At 46.5% G+C, this 23,392-nt stretch overlaps 1 protein-coding gene across 1 annotated transcript in view; it reads right to left on the bottom strand.

Annotated features, from left to right (window-relative positions):
• Nucleotides 1-23,392, bottom strand: part of ctc1 (CTS telomere maintenance complex component 1) — a 40,076-nt gene that overhangs the window by 5,027 nt on the left and 11,657 nt on the right. Inside the window, exons 2-23 of the mRNA XM_075451791.1 lie at nt 21,857-21,953; nt 20,198-20,297; nt 17,956-18,178; nt 17,284-17,525; nt 17,076-17,205; nt 16,349-16,681; nt 16,153-16,275; nt 15,847-16,076; nt 15,435-15,711; nt 11,665-11,867; nt 9,836-10,002; nt 9,644-9,758; nt 8,741-9,128; nt 8,515-8,604; nt 8,056-8,193; nt 7,934-7,980; nt 7,744-7,823; nt 5,710-5,845; nt 4,658-4,726; nt 4,430-4,586; nt 1,059-1,111; nt 814-970 (exon numbers count right to left, since the gene is read on the bottom strand). Of these exons, the coding sequence (XP_075307906.1) occupies nt 814-970; nt 1,059-1,111; nt 4,430-4,586; nt 4,658-4,726; nt 5,710-5,845; nt 7,744-7,823; nt 7,934-7,980; nt 8,056-8,193; nt 8,515-8,604; nt 8,741-9,128; nt 9,644-9,758; nt 9,836-10,002; nt 11,665-11,867; nt 15,435-15,711; nt 15,847-16,076; nt 16,153-16,275; nt 16,349-16,681; nt 17,076-17,205; nt 17,284-17,525; nt 17,956-18,178; nt 20,198-20,297; nt 21,857-21,953 (3,555 nt within the window). The remainder of the gene's footprint in view (nt 1-813; nt 971-1,058; nt 1,112-4,429; nt 4,587-4,657; nt 4,727-5,709; nt 5,846-7,743; nt 7,824-7,933; nt 7,981-8,055; nt 8,194-8,514; nt 8,605-8,740; nt 9,129-9,643; nt 9,759-9,835; nt 10,003-11,664; nt 11,868-15,434; nt 15,712-15,846; nt 16,077-16,152; nt 16,276-16,348; nt 16,682-17,075; nt 17,206-17,283; nt 17,526-17,955; nt 18,179-20,197; nt 20,298-21,856; nt 21,954-23,392) is intronic.

Here is a 23,392-nt window from a genome sequence, read left to right as displayed (position 1 = left end):
CACAAACACAAACAAACAAAGAAACACATAAACACACACACAAACACACACATGCACACATGCACACACAGGTAGGTGTGAACACTCCTTTTCCTCCACAACAATAGGAATGACAGATAGAGCTGGGTATCGTCAGCATAGCGTACGATCCGGCCCAGTGAGGTGGTGTTCATGGCAAAGAGAAGAGTAACCAGTAAGATTCTCTTTCTGGTTTTTAAATCTCTGAATAGATTAGCACCTCCGGGCATTTCAGAACTACTCACAGAATATGTTCCAAATCCAGCTCTGAGATCATCAGGTGCTACTTTATTAAATATTTTTTTAAATGAAATATAAAAAGACGGGTGAAGAAGCTGCTTTCAGTTTTTATGCACCAAAAATCTGGAACTCTCTACCGGTGTATATTCGTCAGGCAACAGATATTACAAACTTTAAAAAGCAGCTAAAAACACATCTATACACCCTCGCCTTCAACTAGTTTTATAAATGTAATTATTATAATTACTATTTACATATTACATTTATTGTTTTTCTATTTTATTGGTAAATTCCTTTTTTCTATTTTTAGTACTTTATCTTTAATTCATAACTAAATTATAAGATGTTCTATTGTGCTCTATTTTGTTATTCTTGTAGTTATTTTACTTTATTTACTTTGTATATTGATCGTATTTGTAAAGCACTTTGAGCTACATTTTCTGTATGAAAGGTGCTATATAAATAAATTATTATTATATTACCGAATGGAAAACATACAGAAAGAAAAGAAACACAACGTATCAATCTAATCAATCAGAGACAGCAGGTACTGACCAGGCTCCGCCCCCGGGGGTAGACTCTGATGTCACCTTTAACCCTGAGCGCTCTCTGAAGCCCCTCCCACTGAGGATCAGCCAATCCCAGCAGAGAACGAACCACCGCACCTGAGAACCAGACGTGGGCCTCACCGGTGCCATCGTCAATCACCAGCCTGATCAATAAAGATAACTGAATCAGCTGAAGGTCGATGAGTGTTTGAACATCAAATCAATAATCAATCAAACAGAAAATGTTCTTACTTTGCTGTGGACTGAAAAACCGACGAGGACGATCCACACTGAGAGCTGCAGCGCTGAAGCAGAAACTTTATTTAAACCGAAGCAGAAACTTTATTTAAACCCAAGCAGAAACTTTATTTAAACTGAAGCAGAACCTTTATTTAAACCGAAGCAAAAACTTTATTTAAACAGAAGCAGAAACTTTATTCAAACTGAAGCAGAAACTTTATTTAAACCCAAGCAAAAACTTTATTTAAACAGAAGCAGAAACTTTATTTAAATGGAAGCAAAAACTTTATTCAAACTGAAGCCTGTGTCAAATACCTGTGTGTAGTACTTGTGTGTAATACCTGTGTGTAGTACCCGTGTATAGTACCCGTATGTAATACCTGTGTGTAATACCTGTGTGTAGTACCCGTGTATAGTACCCGTATGTAATACCTGTGTGTAATACCTGTGTATAGTACCCGTGTGTAGTACCTGTGTGTAATACCTGTGTGTAGTACCTGTGTGTAATACCCGTGTGTAGTACCTGTGTGTAATACCTGTGTGTTGTACCTGTGTGTAATACCCGTGTGTAGTACCTGTGTGTAGTACCTGTGTGTAATACCCGTATGTAGTACCTGTGTATAGTACCCGTGTATAGTACCCGTATGTAATACCTGTGTGTAGTACCTGTGTGTAATACCTGTGTGTAATACCTGTGTGTAATACCTGTGTATAGTACCCGTGTGTAATACCTGTGTATAGTACCCGTGTGTAATACCTGTGTATAGTACCCGTGTGTAATACCTGTGTATAGTACCCGTGTGTAATACCTGTGTATAGTACCCGTGTGTAATACCTGTGTGTAATACCTGTGTGTAATACCTGTGTGTAGTACCCGTGTGTAATACCCGTGTGTAATACCTGTGTGTAGTACCTGTGTGTAATACTTGTGTGTAATACTTGTGTGTGGTACCTGTGTGTAATACCCGTGTGTAATACCTGTGTGTAATACCCGTGTATAGTACCCGTGTGTAATACCTGTGTGTAATACCTGTGTGTAATACCTGTGTATAGTACCCGTGTGTAATACCTGTGTGTAATACCTGTGTGTAATACCTGTGTATAGTACCTGTGTGTAATACCTGTGTATAGTACCTGTGTGTAATACCCGTGTGTAATACCTGTGTGTAATACCTGTGTGTAATACCTGTGTATAGTACCTGTGTGTAATACCTGTGTGTAATACCTGTGTATAGTACCTGTGTGTAATACCTGTGTGTAATACCTGTGTGTAATACCCGTGTATAGTACCCGTGTGTAATACCTGTGTGTAATACCTGTGTGTAATACCTGTGTATAGTACCCGTGTGTAATACCTGTGTATAGTACCCGTGTGTAATACCTGTGTGTAATACCTGTGTGTAACACCTGTGTGTAATTCCTGTGTGTAATTCCTGTGTGTAGTACCCGTGTGTAATACCTGTGTGTAATACCTGTGTGTAGTACCCGTGTGTAATACCTGTGTGTAATACCTGTGTGTAATACCTGTGTGTAATTCCTGTGTGTAATTCCTGTGTGTAGTACCCGTGTGTAATACCCGTGTATAGTACCTGTGTGTAATACTTGTGTGTAATACCTGTGTGTAACACCTGTGTGTAATTCCTGTGTGTAATTCCTGTGTGTAGTACCCGTGTGTAATTCCTGTGTGTAATTCCTGTGTGTAGTACCTGTGTGTAACACCTGTGTGTAATACCTGTGTGTAATACCTGTGTGTAATTCCTGTGTGTAGTACCCGTGTGTAATTCCTGTGTGTAATTCCTGTGTGTAGTACCTGTGTGTAACACCTGTGTGTAATACCTGTGTGTAATACCTGTGTGTAATTCCTGTGTGTAATTCCTGTGTGTAGTACCCGTGTGTAATACCCGTGTATAGTACCTGTGTGTAATACTTGTGTGTAATACTTGTGTGTGGTACCTGTGTATAATACCTGTGTGTAATACCTGTGTGTAATACCTGTGTGTAATACCTGTGTGTAATACCTGTGTGTAATACCTGTGTGTAATACCTGTGTGTAATACCTGTGTGTAATACCTGTGTGTAATACCTGTGTGTAGTACCCGTGTGTAATACCTGTGTGTAATACCTGTGTGTAATACCTGTGTGTAATACCCGTGTGTAATACCCGTGTGTAATACCTGTGTGTAATACCTGTGTGTAATGCCTGTGTGTAATACCTGTGTGTAATACCTGTGTGTAATACCCGTGTATAGTACCCGTGTGTAATACCTGTGTGTAATACCTGTGTGTAATACCTGTGTGTAATACCTGTGTGTAATACCCGTGTATAGTACCCGTGTGTAATACCTGTGTGTAATACCTGTGTGTAATACCTGTGTGTAGTACTTGTGTGTAATACCTGTGTATAGTACCTGTGTGTAGTACCCGTGTGTAATACCTGTGTGTAATACCTGTGTGTAATACTTGTGTGTAATACTTGTGTGTGGTACCTGTGTATAATACCCGTGTATAGTACCTGTGTGTAATACCTGTGTGTAATACCTGTGTGTAATACCTGTGTGTAATACCTGTGTGTAGTACCTGTGTGTAGTACCTGTGTGTAATACCTGTGTGTAATACCTGTGTGTAGTACCTGTGTGTAATACCTGTGTGTAGTACCTGTGTGTAATACCTGTGTGTAATACCTGTGTATAGTACCTGTGTGTAATACCTGTGTGTAGTACCTGTGTGTAGTACCTGTGTGTAATACCTGTGTGTAATACCTGTGTGTAGTACCTGTGTGTAATACCTGTGTGTAGTACCTGTGTGTAATACCTGTGTGTAACACCTGTGTGTAATACCTGTGTGTAACACCTGTGTGTAATACCTGTGTGTAACACCTGTGTGTAATACCTGTGTGTAACACCTGTGTGTAATACCTGTGTGTAACACCTGTGTGTAACACCTGTGTGTAATACCTGTGTGTAATACCTGTGTGTAATACCTGTGTGTAATACCTGTGTGTAACACCTGTGTGTAACACCTGTGTGTAATACCTGTGTGTAATACCTGTGTGTAATACCTGTGTGTAATACCCGTGTATAGTACCTGTGTGTAGTACCTGTGTGTAGTACCTGTGTGTAATACCTGTGTGTAACACCTGTGTGTAACACCTGTGTGTAATACCTGTGTGTAATACCTGTGTGTAATACCTGTGTGTAATACCCGTGTATAGTACCTGTGTGTAGTACCTGTGTGTAATACCTGTGTGTAACACCTGTGTGTAATACCTGTGTGTAATACCTGTGTGTAGTACCTGTGTGTAATACCTGTGTGTGGTACCTGTGTGTAATACCTGTGTGTAATACCTGTGTGTAATACCCGTGTATAGTACCCGTGTGTAATACCTGTGTATAGAGGCTTCCACAGAGGGAGCAGCTCCACTGCAGCTGCAGAAAGAGGAAGCATACCACATGACCTCTGACCCGACCCATAATGCACCCCTGTTCGCTGCACGTAGACCACTGACCCAGGTGCATGATGGGAGCAGGAGGCGGGGCACAGCTGAGAAAAGAAACACCTGTCAACCAACTGACAACATAAATAAACCAACAGGAGAGCTGCTGTGAGGGTACCTGGAGTCTGCCAGTGACATCACAGTTATACAGCTGACAGGTAAGAAGGAGCAGTACACGCCTCCCGACCTGCAAGACACACAGGTAAACAGGTGCGCAACATGAACACAGGTAAACAAGCCTCACCTGAACTGAAGCTTCAGAGTCAGACTGACAAGTCTGACATGCATCTCTGCTTTCAAAAGGCCACGACCAGGGAAAACTGTGTCACAGGTGTGTTTAACTGTGTCACAGGTGTGTTAAACTGTGTCACAGGTGTGTTAAACTGTGTTACAGGTGTGTTTAACTGCGTTACAGGTGTGTTTAACTGCGTTACAGGTGTGTTTAACTGCCTTACAGGTGTGTTTAACTGCCTTACAGGTGTGTTTAACTGCCTTACAGGTGTGTTTAACTGCGTTACAGGTGTGTTTAACTGCGTTACAGGTGTGTTTAACTGCCTTACAGGTGTGTTTAACTGCGTTACAGGTGTGTTTAACTGCGTTACAGGTGTGTTTAACTGCGTTACAGGTGTGTTTAACTGCCTTACAGGTGTGTTTAACTGCGTTACAGGTGTGTTTAACTGCGTTACAGGTGTGTTTAACTGCGTTACAGGTGTGTTTAACTGCCTTACAGGTGTGTTTAACTGCGTTACAGGTGTGTTTAACTGCGTTACAGGTGTGTTTAACTGCGTTACAGGTGTGTTTAACTGCGTTACAGGTGTGTTTAACTGCGTTACAGGTGTGTTTAACTGCGTTACAGGTGTTTAACTGCGTTACAGGTGTGTTTAACTGCGTTACAGGTGTGTTTAACTGCGTTACAGGTGTGTTTAACTGCCTTACAGGTGTGTTTAACTGCGTTACAGCTGTGTTGTGTTTAACTGTGTTACAGGTGTGATACAGGACATAACCCAGAATCAGTGACTGTTGGTCAGTACTTATTGGATCATCATCGACTCTTTGCAGAAACCTTCAGGTGTTCTGCTCACTGACTCAGACTCAGCTGTACAGGTGTCTGTCCCACTGCATTCATCTGAATTCCAAGAATAATCCAGTTTAAACCTGAGAGCGTGTTACCTGGACAGCTTCCTCTGGAAGGCAGACAGCAGCACGATGTTGCCAGGCAACAGGCCAGGTGGGTAGGGGGTGTGGCTCAGGTCCAGGTACACTCTGAGACTCCTCCCACTTTGGTCACAGAGTGTGAGACGCACACCTGAGGGCACACACATTGTGATCAGAGAATGGAACTGGTCCCATAATATGTCCCAGCTTTTCATCTTTAAGGCATCGGTGAGTGTTGAAACATTTTAAGAGGAAATCTGACACAAACCTCTGAAATAGTCCAGGTGATGTCAGCTGACAGTTTTTAAACATTTGTTCGTATTCATTCATTCAAACAAATGATTAATAATAATAATAATAATAATAATTAACTAGAAAATTTCTGAAGAAAGTGTGCGTATCGCTCAACCAATCACGGCTGCTCAGGAATGGTTCGCAAGGCCTAAAGAAGAAGCATTCAAGCCTAAACGCCATCAAAGGATGACATGGTTGCTTCTTCTTAAAGCGGCGAACTGTCCCTTTAAAGCGGCGAACTGTCCCTTTAAAGCGGCAAACTGTCCCTTTAAAGCGGCAAACTGTCCCTTTAAAGAGGCAAACTGTCCCTTTAAAGCGGCAAACTGTCCCTTTAAAGAGGCAAACTGTCCCTTTAAAGCGGCAAACTGTCCCTTTAAAGAGGCAAACTGTCCCTTTAAAGAGGCAAACTGTCCCTTTAAAGCGGCGTGTATATACCTGTGTGTATACCTGTGTGTATACCTGTGTGTATACCTGTGTATACCTGTGTGTATACCTGTGTGTGTACCTGTGTGTGTACCTGTGTGTATACCTGTGTGTATACCTGTGTGTACCTGTGTATACCTGTGTGTACCTGTGTGTGTATACCTGTGTATACCTGTGTGTGTACCTGTGTGTATACCTGTGTGTGTACCTGTGTGTGTACCTGTGTGTGTGTACCTGTGTGTATACCTGTGTGTAATACCTGTGTATACCTGTGTGTATACCTGTGTGTATACCTGTGTGTAATACCTGTGTATACCTGTGTATATACCTGTGTATATACCTGTGTGTATACCTGTGTGTAGTGTGTACCTGTGTGTATACCTGTGTGTACCTGTGTATATACCTGTGTGTACCTGTGTGTATACCTGTGTGTACCTGTGTATATACCTGTGTATATACCTGTGTGTATACCTGTGTGTATACCTGTGTGTATACCTGTGTGTACCTGTGTGTATACCTGTGTGTGTACCTGTGTATATACCTGTGTATATACCTGTGTTTATACATGTGTGTATACCTGTGTATATACCTGTGTGTATACCTGTGTATATACCTGTGTGTATACCTGTGTATATACCTGTGTGTATACCTGTGTGTAGTGTGTACCTGTGTGTATACCTGTGTGTGTACCTGTGTATATACCTGTGTATATACCTGTGTGTATACCTGTGTGTAGTGTGTACCTGTGTGTATACCTGTGTGTGTACCTGTGTATATACCTGTGTGTACCTGTGTGTATACCTGTGTGTAGTGTGTACCTGTGTATATACCTGTGTATATACCTGTGTTTATACATGTGTGTATACCTGTGTATATACCTGTGTGTATACCTGTGTATATACCTGTGTGTATACCTGTGTATATACCTGTGTGTATACCTGTGTGTAGTGTGTACCTGTGTGTATACCTGTGTGTGTACCTGTGTATATACCTGTGTATATACCTGTGTGTATACCTGTGTGTATACCTGTGTGTAGTGTGTACCTGTGTGTATACCTGTGTGTGTACCTGTGTATATACCTGTGTATATACCTGTGTGTATACCTGTGTGTAGTGTGTACCTGTGTGTATACCTGTGTATATACCTGTGTATATACCTGTGTGTATACCTGTGTGTATACCTGTGTGTAGTGTGTACCTGTGTGTGTACCTGTGTGTATACCTGTGTGTACCTGTGTGTACATGTGTATACCTGTGTGTGTACCTGTGTGTACCTGTGTGTATACCTGTGTGTATACCTGTGTGTATACCTGTGTGTGTACCTGTGTGTACCTGTGTGTTCAGACTCGGCGCCCCTGTCCCTCACACTGATCCTCTCAGACAGCAGCCCCTGTAAACACACCACCTCGGAGCTGAAACACACAGATCCATCAGACTTATTGATCCATCAGACTTATTGATCAGAGTCCAACCAGCTGCAGTTCCTCAGGCAGCCACAGGTGGCAGCAGAAAGACGGCTTACCTGCAGCCCAACACCTCAGAGACCGACAGGACCGAGGGGGGGGCGACCTGAGGGGGGACACAGAGACAACGGGTCATGTGACTCAGCGTCATGTGACCGTTTATAATCTCTGGTTCTGTTACCTGTCTGCAGGTGGGCAGCCGCAGGGGGCGTGTCACAGTGTGGAACCTCCAATCGGATCTGACCTGAAGCGTGGACTCAGTGCGGAGCTCCACCTGACTCCACCCACGGATTCCACAGCCAATCAGAACCCTGGGGTCCTGTCGGAGAGAAACCAACGGACCAATCAGGAACACAGAACAGGGTCAGCATCAGGGTTCTGATCTCTGTTAACTTTTTAAATTTTTAATTAATAATTACATTTTTTAACTTAATTCTGATCTCTGTTAACTTTTTAAATTTTTAATTAATACATTTTTTAAAAATTAATTCTGATTTCTGTTAACTTTTTAAAATGTTAATTAATCTTTTTTTTTAAACTTAATTCTGATTTCTGTTAACTTTTTAAAATGTTAATTAATCTTTTTTTTTAAACTTAATTCTGATTTCTGTTAACTCTAAAATCATCACAGTTGTTTTACCTGAGTGTTGGCAGCCACGAGTCTGTAGAAACATCCGGGCTGGAGGACGGGGAACCAGCGGGCAGACGCACCTGAGAGCACCAGCACCACCTGCACACACACACACACACACATACATGTTTAGACACACACACACACACACACACACACACACACACACACACACACACAGGTGAACAGCTGACACCACAGGTGCATCATGGGATCCTCCAGCTGTGTCCCTCACCTTCTGTTCCGCCTCTCCGTCCATCTCCCTTTCTGCCATTGGTCCATTCTTCGGGTCCTGCCCCCAGCTGACCGCTGGACCAATCGCAGCAGATCTGACTGAGAAGCTCACACTGAGCCCCGCCCCCTCACTGTCTGACTCCGCCCCTGTGTTCTTCCAGGCGACGCCCTCCTTCTCCTCCACCCTGATCACCATGGAGACGCAGGGCTGGGAGTCCGCCGTCACGGTAACCGAGGAGGAGGAGGAGCCCGGTTCATCCTCTTCTCTTCTTCTCTTCCTTCCTGTGACATCATGTCCTGACTCCTCCCCCTTCCGCCTCAGGTGTGTAACCATGGCAACAGACGGGCTCAGAATGTGGACGTTATCCAGAGAGAACTGCAGGTAAACTCTGTCCAACACACACACAGGTGGTCAAGTGACTGTGTGAATACGTGTGTGCATGTGTGTGTGCGTGTGCTTGTCTGAACACGTGCGTGTGTGTCTGTGTGTGCGCACGTGTGTGCGCATGTGTGTGCGTGCATGTGTGTGCGTGCATGTGTGTGTGTGCGTGCGTGCGTGCGTGCGTGTGTGCGTGCATGTGCGTGCATGTGCATGTGTGTGCGTGCGTGTGCGTGCATGTGTATGCGTGCATGTGTGTGCGTGCGTGCATGTGTGTGTGTGCATGTGCGTGCGTGCATGTGTGTGCTTGTGTGCGCGCATGTGTGTGTGCGTGCGTGCATGTGTGTGCTTGTGTGCGTGCATGTGTGTGTGCTTGTGTGCGTGCATGTGTGTGTGTGTGCGTGCGTGTGTGTGTGTATGTGCATGTGTGTGCATGTGTGCGTGCGTGCGTGCGTGTCTGAACATGCGTGTGTGTGCGTGCGTGCGCGCATGTGTGTGCATGTGTGTGCGTGCATGTGTGCGTACCTGCAGTGTTTGTGTGTGATGAACCTGTCCTCGTCCAGGTGTTGATAGGAGGGGAAATCTGATTGGAGGAATCTCTCCGTTACCATGGTGAACTGCAGGACACACACCAGGCATCCTGAAACACACACACACATTTTAACCTCTGACCTTTGTGAGGACACAGTGTCGGGTCAGAACTATAAAGGTCCGTACCGATCCAGGCGGTGTTGAATGACGCCGTCTGACCTCCGTCCACCTCACTGGTTTCCGTGACGACGCAGGCCACCGCTCCTGTGGCGTCTCTGAGCTGAAGAGCGTGTTGGAGTTCAGACGTCTGCGAGGGAAGCTGCAATACGCCCACCAACAGCAGGGGGCGGGGCCTAAAACAGCGATGAAACTCATTAAAGCCACACCCACCAACAGCAGGGGGCGGGGCCTAAAACAGCGATGAAACTCATTAAAGCCACACCCACCAACAGCAGGGGGCGGGGCCTAAAACAGCGATGAAACTCATTAAAGCCACACCCACTAACAGCAGGGGGCGGGGCCTAAAAGAGCGATGAAACTCATTAAAACCACACCCACCAACAGCAGGGGGCGGGGCCTAAAACAGCGATGAAACTCATTAAAACCACACCCACCAACAGCAGGGGGCGGGGCCTAAAACAGCGATGAAACTCATTAAAGCCACACCCACCAACAGCAGGGGGCGGGGCCTAAAACAGCGATGAAACTCATTAAAGCCACACCCACTAACAGCAGGGGGCGGGGCCTAAAAGAGCGATGAAACTCATTAAAACCACACCCACCAACAGCAGGGGGCGGGGCCTAAAACACAGCGATGACTCATTAAAGCCCCACCCACCAACAACAGGGGGCGGGGCCTAAAACAGCGATGAAACTCATTAAAACCACACCCACCAACAGCAGGGGGCGGGGCCTAAACACAGTGATGAAACTCATTAAAACCACACCCACCAACAGCAGGGGGCGGGGCCTAAAACACAGCGATGACTCATTAAAGCCACACCCACCAACAACAGGGGGCGGGGCCTAAAACAGCGATGAAACTCATTAAAACCACACCCACCAACAGCAGGGGGCGGGGCCTAAAAGAGCTATGAAACTCATTAAAGCCACACCCACCAACAGCAGGGGGCGGGGCCTAAAACAGCGATGAAACTCATTAAAACCACACCCACCAACACCAGGGGGCGGGGCCTAAACACAGCAATGAAACTCATTAAAACCACACCCACCAACAGCAGGGGGCGGGGCCTAAAACACAGCGATGAAACTCATTAAAACCACACCCACCAACAGCAGGGGGCGGGGCCTAAAACACAGCGATGAAACTCATTAAAACCACACCACTAACAGCAGGGGGCGGGGCCTAAAACACAGCGATGAAACTCATTAAAACCACACCCACCAACAGCAGGGGGCGGGGCCTAAAACACATCGATGAAACTCATTAAAACCACACCCACTAACAGCAGGGGGCGGGGCCTAAAACACATCGATGAAACTCATTAAAACCACACCCACTAACAGCAGGGGGCGGGGCCTAAAACACAGCGATGAAACTCATTAAAACCACACCCACTAACAGCAGGGGGCGGGGCCTAAAACACAGCGATGAAACTTAGATCATAAAGTCCAATTCAAGCCAATTGGAATTCAATTAATTAAATTAAAACCACACCCACTAACAGCAGGGGGCGGGGCCTAAAACACAGCGATGAAACTCATTAAAACCACACCCACCAACAGCAGGGGGCGGGGCCTAAAACACAGCGATGAAACTCATTAAAACCACACCCACCAACAGCAGGGGGCGGGGCCTAAAGCACAGCGATGAAACTTAGATAATAAAGTCCAATTCAAGCCAATTGGAATTCAATTAATTGTAATCATAATTATTCATAAAATAATCCAATTCGTTCACATAGAGCCAATTCAAAAACAGTTTCCTAGCTAAGGAAACCAACAGATTGCACAGAAACATCCCTGTCCTAACCCTTCAGAACTGTGAAGCTTACCTGAGACCGGTTCCTGTCCGCGGGTCAGAGGACAGAGTCCGGCTGGACCAGGACAGAGCCGAGTTGATCTGGGTTCTGGTTTGATTGGACCCGTCCGGAGGCAGCAGGGAGCGCAGAGAGACGGAGGACCAGCAGGTGGACTGCAGAGACTGAAGGAGGTCTGATACACTGAGGTTCTGATGGGCTAAAGGGTCCGGCCTGTACTGCAGAGACACAGATGCAGCGTGTTCAGAACCTGACTTCCTCCCATCTTCCTGTTCTCATTTGTCTTTGCATGAAATCTGCACAAAATCTTTCAACTTATCTGGACTGTTGCTTGTTTTTAAATTCATTTAAATTATTTTATTTGTTTCTCTTTATATTCTTTTATGTATTTTAATGCTTCTTCCACTCCCTGCTGCAATGCTTTTATTTTATGTAAAGCACTTTGAATTGTTTGTACATGAAATGTGCTATATAAATAAAATTTTAGGGCTGTGACTCGATTAAAATTTTTAATCGCGTTAACTACAGGCTTTGAAATTAATTAATCGCATTTTAATCGCATATACTTTATCCTTTAGAAAATTAACATTTTCAACAATATTTCAACAAACACAGAACATATCCCTATTTGAAATCTGAAAGTAGCATGCATGAAAACACAGTATATGGAATCTTGGATGTTAAGCTGCGTTGGGCCCCCGTTAGCTTCCACGCTAGCTGCTACATGTTTAGCGTTGAGGTGATATGTGAGGCTTGATACGCTGTGGTGATACGCAAATTCCTTGTTGCATAATCTGCACACAACCACGCTCTTGTCGACGCTTCCATCCGTCTGTATTTAAAAAAATAATAATAATAAAATAAATAAATAAATAAATTATAGTGTGCGATTAAAATGCGTTATTTTTTTTAACGCGCTAATATGTGTGTAGTTAATTAATCGAAATTAAACCGCTAAAGTCCCAGCCCTAATAATTACAGATGAAATACAAATAAATATTACAGATTGAAGTGCAGTGGTAATATATACATCTATATTGAGAGATTGGGGAGCAGAGTTCAAAAGGCAGACAGCTCTGGGGAAGAAGCTGTTCTTCATTCTGCTGGTTCTGCTCCGGAGGCTTCGAAGGCGCCTACCGGAGGGCAGGGGGGCAATATTTTGCTTTCATAAGGATTATTCAAGACGTAAAATGCCAGATGTGTTCCCCCAAAGCGGCCTGCTGGGAATATATACAGGCTCACTTTTTGTTCACCAAAGGCAAGGCAAGTTTATTTGTACAGCACAATTCAACCACAGGGCGATTCAAAGTGCTTTACAGAGACATTAAAACAGTAGAAATAAAAAGCACGATTAAAATTTTGAACAAAAAAGAGAGAAATAAGAACAATAGATAAAATCAGATAAAATCAGCTGTTAAGACGTGATAAAGTTTTGAGCTTCATTCAAACGCAGCTGAAAATAGGTGTGTCTTCAACCTGGACTTAAATACACTGAGTGTTACCAAAGCTGGGGGGGGGGGGGGGCATCCGTCTCAGGAAAAACCAGCCTGGTGTTATCTATGAGGTGTAAATTTAACCTAACACCTACAAGGATGAAAGACTCTGGACCCAAATTCCAACCTTTTTTTAACAATTTAACAAAGAACTCTCAGCAACCAACTCACATGGATAAATAAAACAACAACAAACTGGTGTTATAGCTGCTGAACAGTGTGGAAACTCAGTCTGGGACACCCTACTCATCATTTTAAGACGTCTGGGACACCCTGCTCATCATTTTAAGACATCTGGGACACCCTACTCATCATTTTAAGACGTCTGGGACGCCCTGCTCATCATTTTAAGACATCTGGGACACCCTACTCATCATTTTAAGACGTCTGGGACGCCCTGCTCATCATTTTAAGACGCCTGGGACACCCTGCTCATCATTTTAAGACATCTGGGACACCCTGCTCATCATTTTAAGACGTCTGGGACACCCTACTCATCATTTTAAGACGTCTGGGACGCCCTGCTCATCATTTTAAGACGCCTGGGACACCCTGCTCATCATTTTAAGACATCTGGGACACCCTGCTCATCATTTTAAGACGTCTGGGACGCCCTGCTCATCATTTTAAGACGTCTGGGACGCCCTGCTCATCATTTTAAGACGCCTGGGACGCCCTGCTCATCATTTTAAGACGTCTGGGACACCCTGCTCATCATTTTAAGACGTCTGGGACACCCTGCTCATCATTTTAAGACGCCTGGGACGCCCTGCTCATCATTTTAAGACATCTGGGACACCCTACTCATCATTTTAAGACGTCTGGGACACCCTGCTCATCATTTTAAGACGCCTGGGACACCCTGCTCATCATTTTAAGACGTCTGGGACACCCTGCTCATCATTTTAAGACGTCTGGGACACCCTGCTCATCATTTTAAGACGTCTGGGACACCCTGCTCATCATTTTAAGACGTCTGGGACACCCTGCTCATCATTTTAAGACATCTGGGACACCCTACTCATCATTTTAAGACGTCTGGGACACCCTGCTCATCATTTTAAGACATCTGGGACACCCTACTCATCATTTTAAGACGTCTGGGACACCCTGCTCATCATTTTAAGACGCCTGGGACGCCCTGCTCATCATTTTAAGACGCCTGGGACACCCTGCTCATCATTTTAAGACGCCTGGGACGCCCTGCTCATCATTTTAAGACGTTCCATCACTTTGTACGTGCCTCACTACAGAAGTTACCAAAACATTACAATAAAAAATTCTTCCATGGAGCCACAGTGCCACCTAGAGGACGTGGATATCTGACACTAACGATATCGCTCTGGCTTTTAACCCAGCAGGGGACTGTTTCTGTTATTGTTTTATTGTTTTAATTGTTTTAATATTGTTGTTGTTTATTGTTGTTTTTGCATTGTATTTTGTGTTGTACAGCACTTTGTTTCAGCCACGGCTGAGTTAAAAGGCTATAAAAATAAAGTTGAGTTGAGTAATTAAAAGCTCCAGTAATTAGGAAGACTAATGACATGTGTGTTTCTCCCATTTTAATGCCTACAAGTGAGATTCAGTTGGACTAAAATGTACAAATAATAACCCAATTACATCTGGCTTTGGCCATTAGAAATGACCTCAGGTAAAGAAGCTTTGTTGTGTTTTTCTCTTTATATATCGAGGAATTCAGTGCCAATAACTGTTTTGTTCTCATGTTTGTGTTCATGCATATTCTTATTTTTATTATCAATGTCTGTGTTATGGACATCATATGATCTAATCAGTGAATGTGATGTTATTACGTGCTTAAAAGAGTCCACCTTATAAGAATATTATAAGGTATAATATATATATATAAGATATAATATTAAGTGTTGATTGGGCTAAAACGCGGAACGCCGTCCTCTTGACTTGATTCATCCTCTTTTTCTTAATTCAATCTCTTAACTTAACTCTGCCACATGCATTTTGACTTTGTTAAAACTTCATACCGACCAATCAGAGGTCAGATACCTGTGTGAGTGGACAGGTCAGAGGTCAGATACCTGTGTGAGTGGACAGGTCAGAGGTCAGAGGTCAGATACCTGTGTGAGTGGACAGGTCAGAGGTCAGATACCTGTGTGAGTGGACAGGTCAGAGGTCAGAGGTCAGATACCTGTGTGAGTGGACAGGTCAGAGGTCAGATACCTGTGTGAGTGGACAGGTCAGAGGTCAGATACCTGTGTGAGTGGAGAGGTCAGAGGTCAGATACCTGTGTGAGTGGACAGGTCAGAGGTCAGATACCTGTGTGAGTGGACAGGTGTGCAGCTCGTCCAACATCTCTGAGTAAATGTCTCTGCGCCGACGTCCTGTTTGTCTCCGCAGAGTTTTCATCAGCTTCCAGGAGAGCAGACACACACACTGATGCTGCAGCACACCTGGAAGCAGACTGACAGACAGGTGAGAGACAGACAGGTGAGAGACAGACAGGTGAGAGTCAGACAGGTGAGAGACAGACAGGTGAGAGACAGACAGGTGAGAGACAGACAGGTGAGAGACAGACAGGTGAGAGACAGACGGGTGAGGTCAGCTGGTGAGAGACAGACAGGTGGGGTCAGCTGGTGAGAGACAGACAGGTGGGGTCAGCTGGTGTCAGCCAATCACATCAGTCCAACAGAAGGACGATGACATCACACTGAGCAGGACACGCCCTCACCTGTGCAGCAGCTGTGAGGTCACGTGACACGCCCACAGGTACTCCGACACACCGGTGTCGCTCTGCAGCAGTAACCGTGGTAACACTCCGTCTCCAGGACAACGGGGGGAGGGCGGAGCCCCGCCCACCCTGCTGAAGGCGGTGACTCTGAGAGTGGAGCGCAGGCAGCAGCAAAGCATGCTGGGAGGGAAGTCGGGACAGGGCCGGTGCAGCAGGTGGACGTGGTGCAGCTGCAGGGAGAGACGATCGACCAATCAGTGAGCGCCCGTCAGAGCGGGGCGGCCAATCAGAGCGCAGCACACTCACCTCCACGCCGTCGCCCGCCCGCAGCTTCCTCCTCGCTGCCGGCTGATAGGCCACGCACAGACCCACCTCCCTGTCAATCACATACAGCCCCGCCCCCTCGCTCACCACCTCGGTCACTGTGCCCTATCACAGGAGAGGGGCGTGGCTTAGAGCACATGTCCACACTGCAACATGCTGTCAGCCAATCAGAGCTCACCTGGTAACTGATGACCCTGGACTGCTTCATCCTCTCTCCTGATTGGCCCACGTCCTCCCCAGGCTCCGCCTCCCCAGGCTCCGCCTCCTCACACCCCTCGTCAGCCTGTGACATCATCAGCAGGGGCGTGTCCTGCTGCGAGTCGGCGTGTGCGTGGTCAGCAGGAGCGTGCACGTGTCCCGGCGTGTGCGTGTAGTCCGTGCGCAGCTCAGAGCGTTCGGTCACACACAGGATGTTGTTTCCTCTCCAGCCTCGCAGCGCACACACACGCAGAGCCGTGACACACACGCTCTGTCCCACGCACACACACGGAGACCACCGCAGCCCGCCGTCCTGCACGCACACATCCAGGTACAAACACACACACAGGTAGACACACACACACACGCACGCACGTTGGTTGGTTACACACATAAGTTGCTATGATAAAATAATAATTAATTGCTTTAAATCTTTAATTTGGTTGCAGTACAGAGTACAATTACAACAACATTATCAATCTATTCACTTCCTGAAACTTCAGGAAGTGACGCCCCTAAGAGGAGCCCTGATTGGTTAAATTACACACACTTCCTGTAGTGTGTATACTTGCAGTACCACGTCCCACAGACGAGGGGTCTCCACTGAGCACACACACACACACACACACACACACACACACACACACACACACACACACACACACATCCTCCTCTTCCCCACAGTCTTCATCAGTTAGCTTTCCCACCTTTATGAGGACAGGAAGTGTGTGCGTGGCGTCCGTCAGCGTGAAGCAGAAGAAGGTCGTTCCTGCGACGGCCAGCAGGGGGCACACGGAGCCCACCCGCCCGTACACCGACACGCGCTGACCTCTGACCCTGAAACCACACGCAGGTCATTCAGAGCTCAGGTGCTGGCGCAGCCAACAGGTCATGTGACCCGGTCATGTGACCCACCTGTTCTGCAGGAACGCCGCCGCCTCTCTGACGCCCACCGCTCCGCTAAGCCCCGCCCCTCCGCTAAGCCCCGCCCCTCCCAAACCAGCAGCCAGTCCCTGCTCAGGACACAGCACAACAGGAGAGCCAATCAGCTCCAGGTGTCCTTGGTCCTCTTCCAGCCCCGATGCATCATGGGGAATGTAGTTCCAGTGGGGCAGGAAGACAGGACGGTTGAGCCACAGAGGGGAGGGAGACAGGCACTGTGGGTGAGACAGGTGAGACACAGACAGGTGAAAGAGACAGACAGGTGAGACACAGACAGGTGAGAGAGACAGGTGAGAGAGACAGGTGAGACAGGTGAGACACAGACAGGTGAGACAGAGACAGGTGAGACAGGTGAGACACAGACAGGTGAGAGACAGACAGGTGAGACACAGACAGGTGAGAGACAGACAGGTGAGACAGAGACAGGTGAGAGACAGACAGGTGAGACAGAGACAGGTGAGACAGAGACAGGTGAGACAGAGACAGGTGAGACAGACAGGTGAGACAGAGACAGGTGAGACAGAGACAGGTGAGACAGACAGGTGAGACACAGACAGGTGAGACATGTGAGACAGAGACGGACAGACTGAAGCTCCGCCTCCTCCTCCGACTCATCCTGAAGCTCCGCCTCCTCCTCTGACTCACCTCACACCTGACGCTGCCGCTGCTGTCCGTCAGCCTCCACTCTCCGCCCCGCCCCTCTCTCAGACAGCCAATCAGCAGCAGGTTGACCCGCCGCAGAGCCCGCTGCCCCGGCAGGGAGAGCTCCGCCTCCTTGGCCCACGCTCGGTGCTGATTGGTGCTCCAGGACAGGTTGCTGACACAGGCCAGGTGCTGCTGGGAGACCAGCTCAGAGACAGACAGCAGCCTGCAGACAGACAGGAGGACAGGTATGAGGACAGATATGAGGACAGGTAGGAGGACAGGTATGAGGACAGACAGGAGGACATGTAAGAGGACAGGTAAGAGGACAGACAGGAGGACAGGTATGAGGACAGGTAAGAGAACAGACAGGAGGACAGGTAAGAGAACAGACAGGAGGACAGGTATGAGGACATGTATGATGACAGACAGGAGGAAAGACAGGTATGGGGACAGGTATGAGGACAGGTATGAGGACAGGTATGAGGATAGACAGGAGGAAAGACAGGTATGGGGACAGGTATGAGGACAGACAGGAGGACAGGTAAGAGGACAGACAGGAGGACAGACAGGAGGACAGGTATGAGGACAGACAGGAGGACATGTAAGAGGACAGGTAAGAGGACAGACAGGAGGACAGGTATGAGGACAGGTAAGAGAACAGACAGGAGGACAGGTAAGAGAACAGACAGGAGGACAGGTATGAGGACATGTATGATGACAGACAGGAGGAAAGACAGGTATGGGGACAGGTATGAGGACAGGTATGAGGACAGGTATGAGGACAGACAGGAGGAAAGACAGGTATGGGGACAGGTATGAGGACAGGTATGAGAACAGGTAAGAGGACAGAAAGGAGGACAGGTATAGGGACAGACATGAGGACAGGTATGAGGACAGACAGGAGGACAGGTATGAGGACAGGTATGAGGACAGACAGGAGGACAGAAAGGAGGACAGGTATGAGGACAGGTATGAGGACAGACAGGAGGACAGGTAAGAAAACAGACAGGAGGATAGGTATGAGGACATGTATGATGACAGACAGGAGGAAAGACAGGTATGGGGACAGGTATGAGGAAAGGTATGAGGACAAGTATGAGGACAAGTATGAGGACAGGTATGAGAACAGGTAAGAGGACAGACAGGAGGACAGAAAGGAGGACAGGTATAAGGACAGACAGGAGGACAGGTATGAGGACAGACAGGAGGACAGGTATGAGGACAGATATGAGAACAGGTAAGAGGACAGACAGGAGGACAGAAAGGAGGACAGGTATGAGGACAGGTATGAGGACAGACAGGAGGACAGGTATGAGGACAGGTATGAGGACAAGTATGAGGACAGGTATGAGGACAGGTATGAGGACAGGTAAGAGGACGGACAGGAAGACAGAAAGGAGGACAGGTATGAGGACAGACAGGAGGACAGGTATGAGGACAGACAGGAGGACAGGTATGAGGACAGACAGGAGGACAGGTATGAGGACAGACAGGAGGACAGGTAAGAGGACAGGTAAGAGGACAGACAGGAGGACAGGTATGAGGACAGGTATGAGGACAGACAGGAGGACAGGTAAGAGGACAGACAGGAGGACAGGTAAGAGGACAGGTAAGAGGACAGACAGGAGGACAGGTATGAGGACAGGTATGAGGACAGACAGGAGGACAGGTAAGAGGACAGACAGGAGGACAGGTATGAGGACAGGTATGAGGACAGACAGGAGGACAGGTGTGAGGACAGACAGGAGGACAGGTAAGAGGACAGGTAAGAGGACAGACAGGAGGACAGAAAGGAGGACAGGTATGAGGACAGGTATGAGGACAGACAGGAGGACAGGTATGAGGACAGGTATGAGGACAAGTATGAGGACAGGTATGAGGACAGGTATGAGGACAGGTAAGAGGACGGACAGGAAGACAGAAAGGAGGACAGGTATGAGGACAGACAGGAGGACAGGTATGAGGACAGACAGGAGGACAGGTATGAGGACAGACAGGAGGACAGGTATGAGGACAGACAGGAGGACAGGTAAGAGGACAGACAGGAGGACAGGTATGAGGACAGACAGGAGGACAGGTATGAGGACAGACAGGAGGACAGGTATGAGGACAGACAGGAGGACAGGTATGAGGACAGGTATGAGGACAGACAGGAGGACAGACAGGAGGACAGGTATGAGGACAGGTATGAGGATCACCTGACCGGTGGCTGTGCTGGTTTCAGCAGGTGTGTGAGACTCACCTGTAGCTGACAGGTAAACTGTGAGCGACACACATCTTCTCCCGGATCGTTTGCAGCACACACACACTGAGCTGGGACACACCGTGGTCACAGGACACACCTGAAACAGAGAACTGATTGGTTGGTGGGGGGGACACTACCTAATGCTACGACCTATTGCTACTACCTAATGCTACTTCTTAATGCTACTACCCAATGCTACTACTGAATGTTACTACCGAATGCTACTACCGAATGCTACTTCCTAATGCTACTACCTATTGCTACTTCCTATTGCTACTACCTAATGTTACTACTACCTAATGTTACTACCTATTGCTACTACCTAATGCTACTACCTATTGCTACTACCTAATGTTACTACCCATTGCTACTACCTAATGCTACTTCCTAATGCTACTTCCTAATGCTACTACCGAATGCTACTACCGAATGCTACTACCTAATGTTACTACCCATTGCTACTACCTATTGCTACTACCTAATGCTACTACCTATTGTTACTACCTAATGCTACTACCTATTGCTACTACCTAATGCTACTACCTATTGCTACTACCTAATGCTACTACCTATTGCTACTACCTAATGCTACTACCTATTGCTACTTCCTATTGCTACTACCTAATGTTACTACTACCTAATGTTACTACCTATTGCTACTACCTAATGCTACTACCTATTGCTACTACCTAATGTTACTACCCATTGCTACTACCTAATGCTACTTCCTAATGCTACTTCCTAATGCTACTACCGAATGTTACTACCGAATGCTACTACCGAATGCTACTACCTAATGTTACTACCCATTGCTACTACCTAATGTTACTACCCATTGCTACTACCTATTGCTACTACCTAATGCTACTACCTATTGCTACTACCTAATGCTACTACCTATTGCTACTACCTAATGCTACTACCTATTGCTACTACCTAATGCTACTACCTATTGCTACTTCCTATTGCTACTACCTAATGTTACTACTACCTAATGTTACTACCTATTGCTACTACCTAATGCTACTACCTATTGCTACTACCTAATGTTACTACCCATTGCTACTACCTAATGCTACTTCCTAATGCTACTTCCTAATGCTACTACCGAATGTTACTACCGAATGCTACTACCGAATGCTACTACCTAATGTTACTACCCATTGCTACTACCTAATGTTACTACCCATTGCTACTACCTATTGCTACTACCTAATGCTACTACCTATTGCTACTACCTAATGCTACTACCTATTGCTACTACCTAATGCTACTACCTATTGCTACTACCTATTGTTACTACCTATTGCCACTACCTATTGTTACTACCTATTGCCACTACCTAATGCTACTACCTATTGCTACTACCCAATGCTACTACCCAATGCTACTACCCAATGCTACTTCCTAATGCTACTTCCTAATGCTACTACCTATTGCTACTACCTAATGCTACTACCTATTGTTACTACCTATTGCCACTACCTAATGCTACTACCTATTGCTACTACCCAATGCTACTACCCAATGCTACTTCCTAATGCTACTTCCTAATGCTACTTCCTAATGCTACCCACAGACAGACGGTGCTCCCTCTGAACCACCGCATTCCCCTGACGAACCTTTCCCGGTTCTGTCTGTTTCTGATGAACTCACCTGTGGACAGATCAGCAGCAGAGGGGGTGGGGCCACAGCTCACAGGACTCAGGTGTTGAGTGATGAAGGTGAAGATGTTCTTTAACCAGGCGGCCTCCTGAAACAGGAACAGCTGGTCAGTGATCAGTCTGAGCTGTGTCAAAGCTATGGTAGGTAATCCTAGAGAGCTAGCAAGATTCGAAAGTGGCCCCTCCTCTAAGCTCCACCCCATTACATTACATTTCATTACATTACACTTAGCTGACGCTTTTATCCAAAGCGACTTACATCTTATTTAGATACAGGGTATTGGTTACAGTCCCTGGAGCAATGTGGGGTTAGGTGCCTTGCTCAAGGGCACAGCTGGTCAGTGATCAGAGTCTGAGCTGTGTTAATAACAGGTGAGCCATAATAACACCTGCTCTGGTGTGTTAATGGCCTGATACAGCTGGATGGAAACAGAGAGAGAACAGCTGGATGGAAAGAGAGAGAGAACAGCTGGATGGAAACAGAAAGAGAACAGCTGGATGGAAACAGAGAGAGAACAGCTGGATGGAAACAGAAATAGAACAGCTGGATGGAAACAGAAAGAGAACAGCTGGATGGAAACAGAAAGAGAACAGCTGGATGGAAACAGAGAGAGAACAGCTGGATGGAAACAGAGAGAGAACAGCTGGATGGAAACAGAGAGAGAACAGCTGGATGGAAACAGAGAGAGAACAGCTGGATGGAAACAGAGAGAGAACAGCTGGATGGAAACAGAGAGAGAACAGCTGGATGGAAACAGAAAGAGAACAGCTGGATGGAAACAGAAAGAGAACAGCTGGATGGAAACAGAAAGAGAAACAGAGAGAACAGCTGGATGGAAACAGAAACAGAAACAGAGAGAACAGCTGGATGGAAACAGAGAGAGAACAGCTGGATGGAAAAAGAAAGAGAACAACTCATAACCATCAGCTCATAACCACCAGCTCATAACCACCAGCTCATAACCATCAGCTCATAACCACCAGCTCATAACCACCAGCTCATAACCATCAGCTCATAACCATCAGCTCATAACCATCAGCTCATAACCATCAGCTCATAACCATCAGCTCATAACCACCAGCTCATAACCACCAGCTCATAACCATCAGCTCATAACCATCAGCTCATAACCACCAGCTCATAACCATCAGCTCATAACCACCAGCTCATAACCATCAGCTCATAACCATCAGCTCATAACCAGCTCATAACCACCAGCTCATAACCAGCTCATAACCACCAGCTCATAACCATCAGCTCATAACCACCAGCTCATAACCACCAGCTCATAACCATCAGCTCATAACCATCAGCTCATAACCATCAGCTCATAACCACCAGCTCATAACCATCAGCTCATAACCACCAGCTCATAACCACCAGCTCATAACCATCAGCTCATAACCATCAGCTCATAACCACCAGCTCATAACCATCAGCTCATAACCACCAGCTCATAACCATCAGCTCATAACCATCAGCTCATAACCAGCTCATAACCACCAGCTCATAACCAGCTCATAACCA

This window comes from Odontesthes bonariensis, chromosome 19, assembly GCF_027942865.1.
Source record: "Odontesthes bonariensis isolate fOdoBon6 chromosome 19, fOdoBon6.hap1, whole genome shotgun sequence".
NCBI classification, from domain to species: Eukaryota; Metazoa; Chordata; class Actinopteri; order Atheriniformes; family Atherinopsidae; genus Odontesthes; species Odontesthes bonariensis.
The sequence above is the reverse complement of the archived record's forward strand: the minus strand, read 5'-3'. Positions and strand labels throughout refer to the sequence as shown.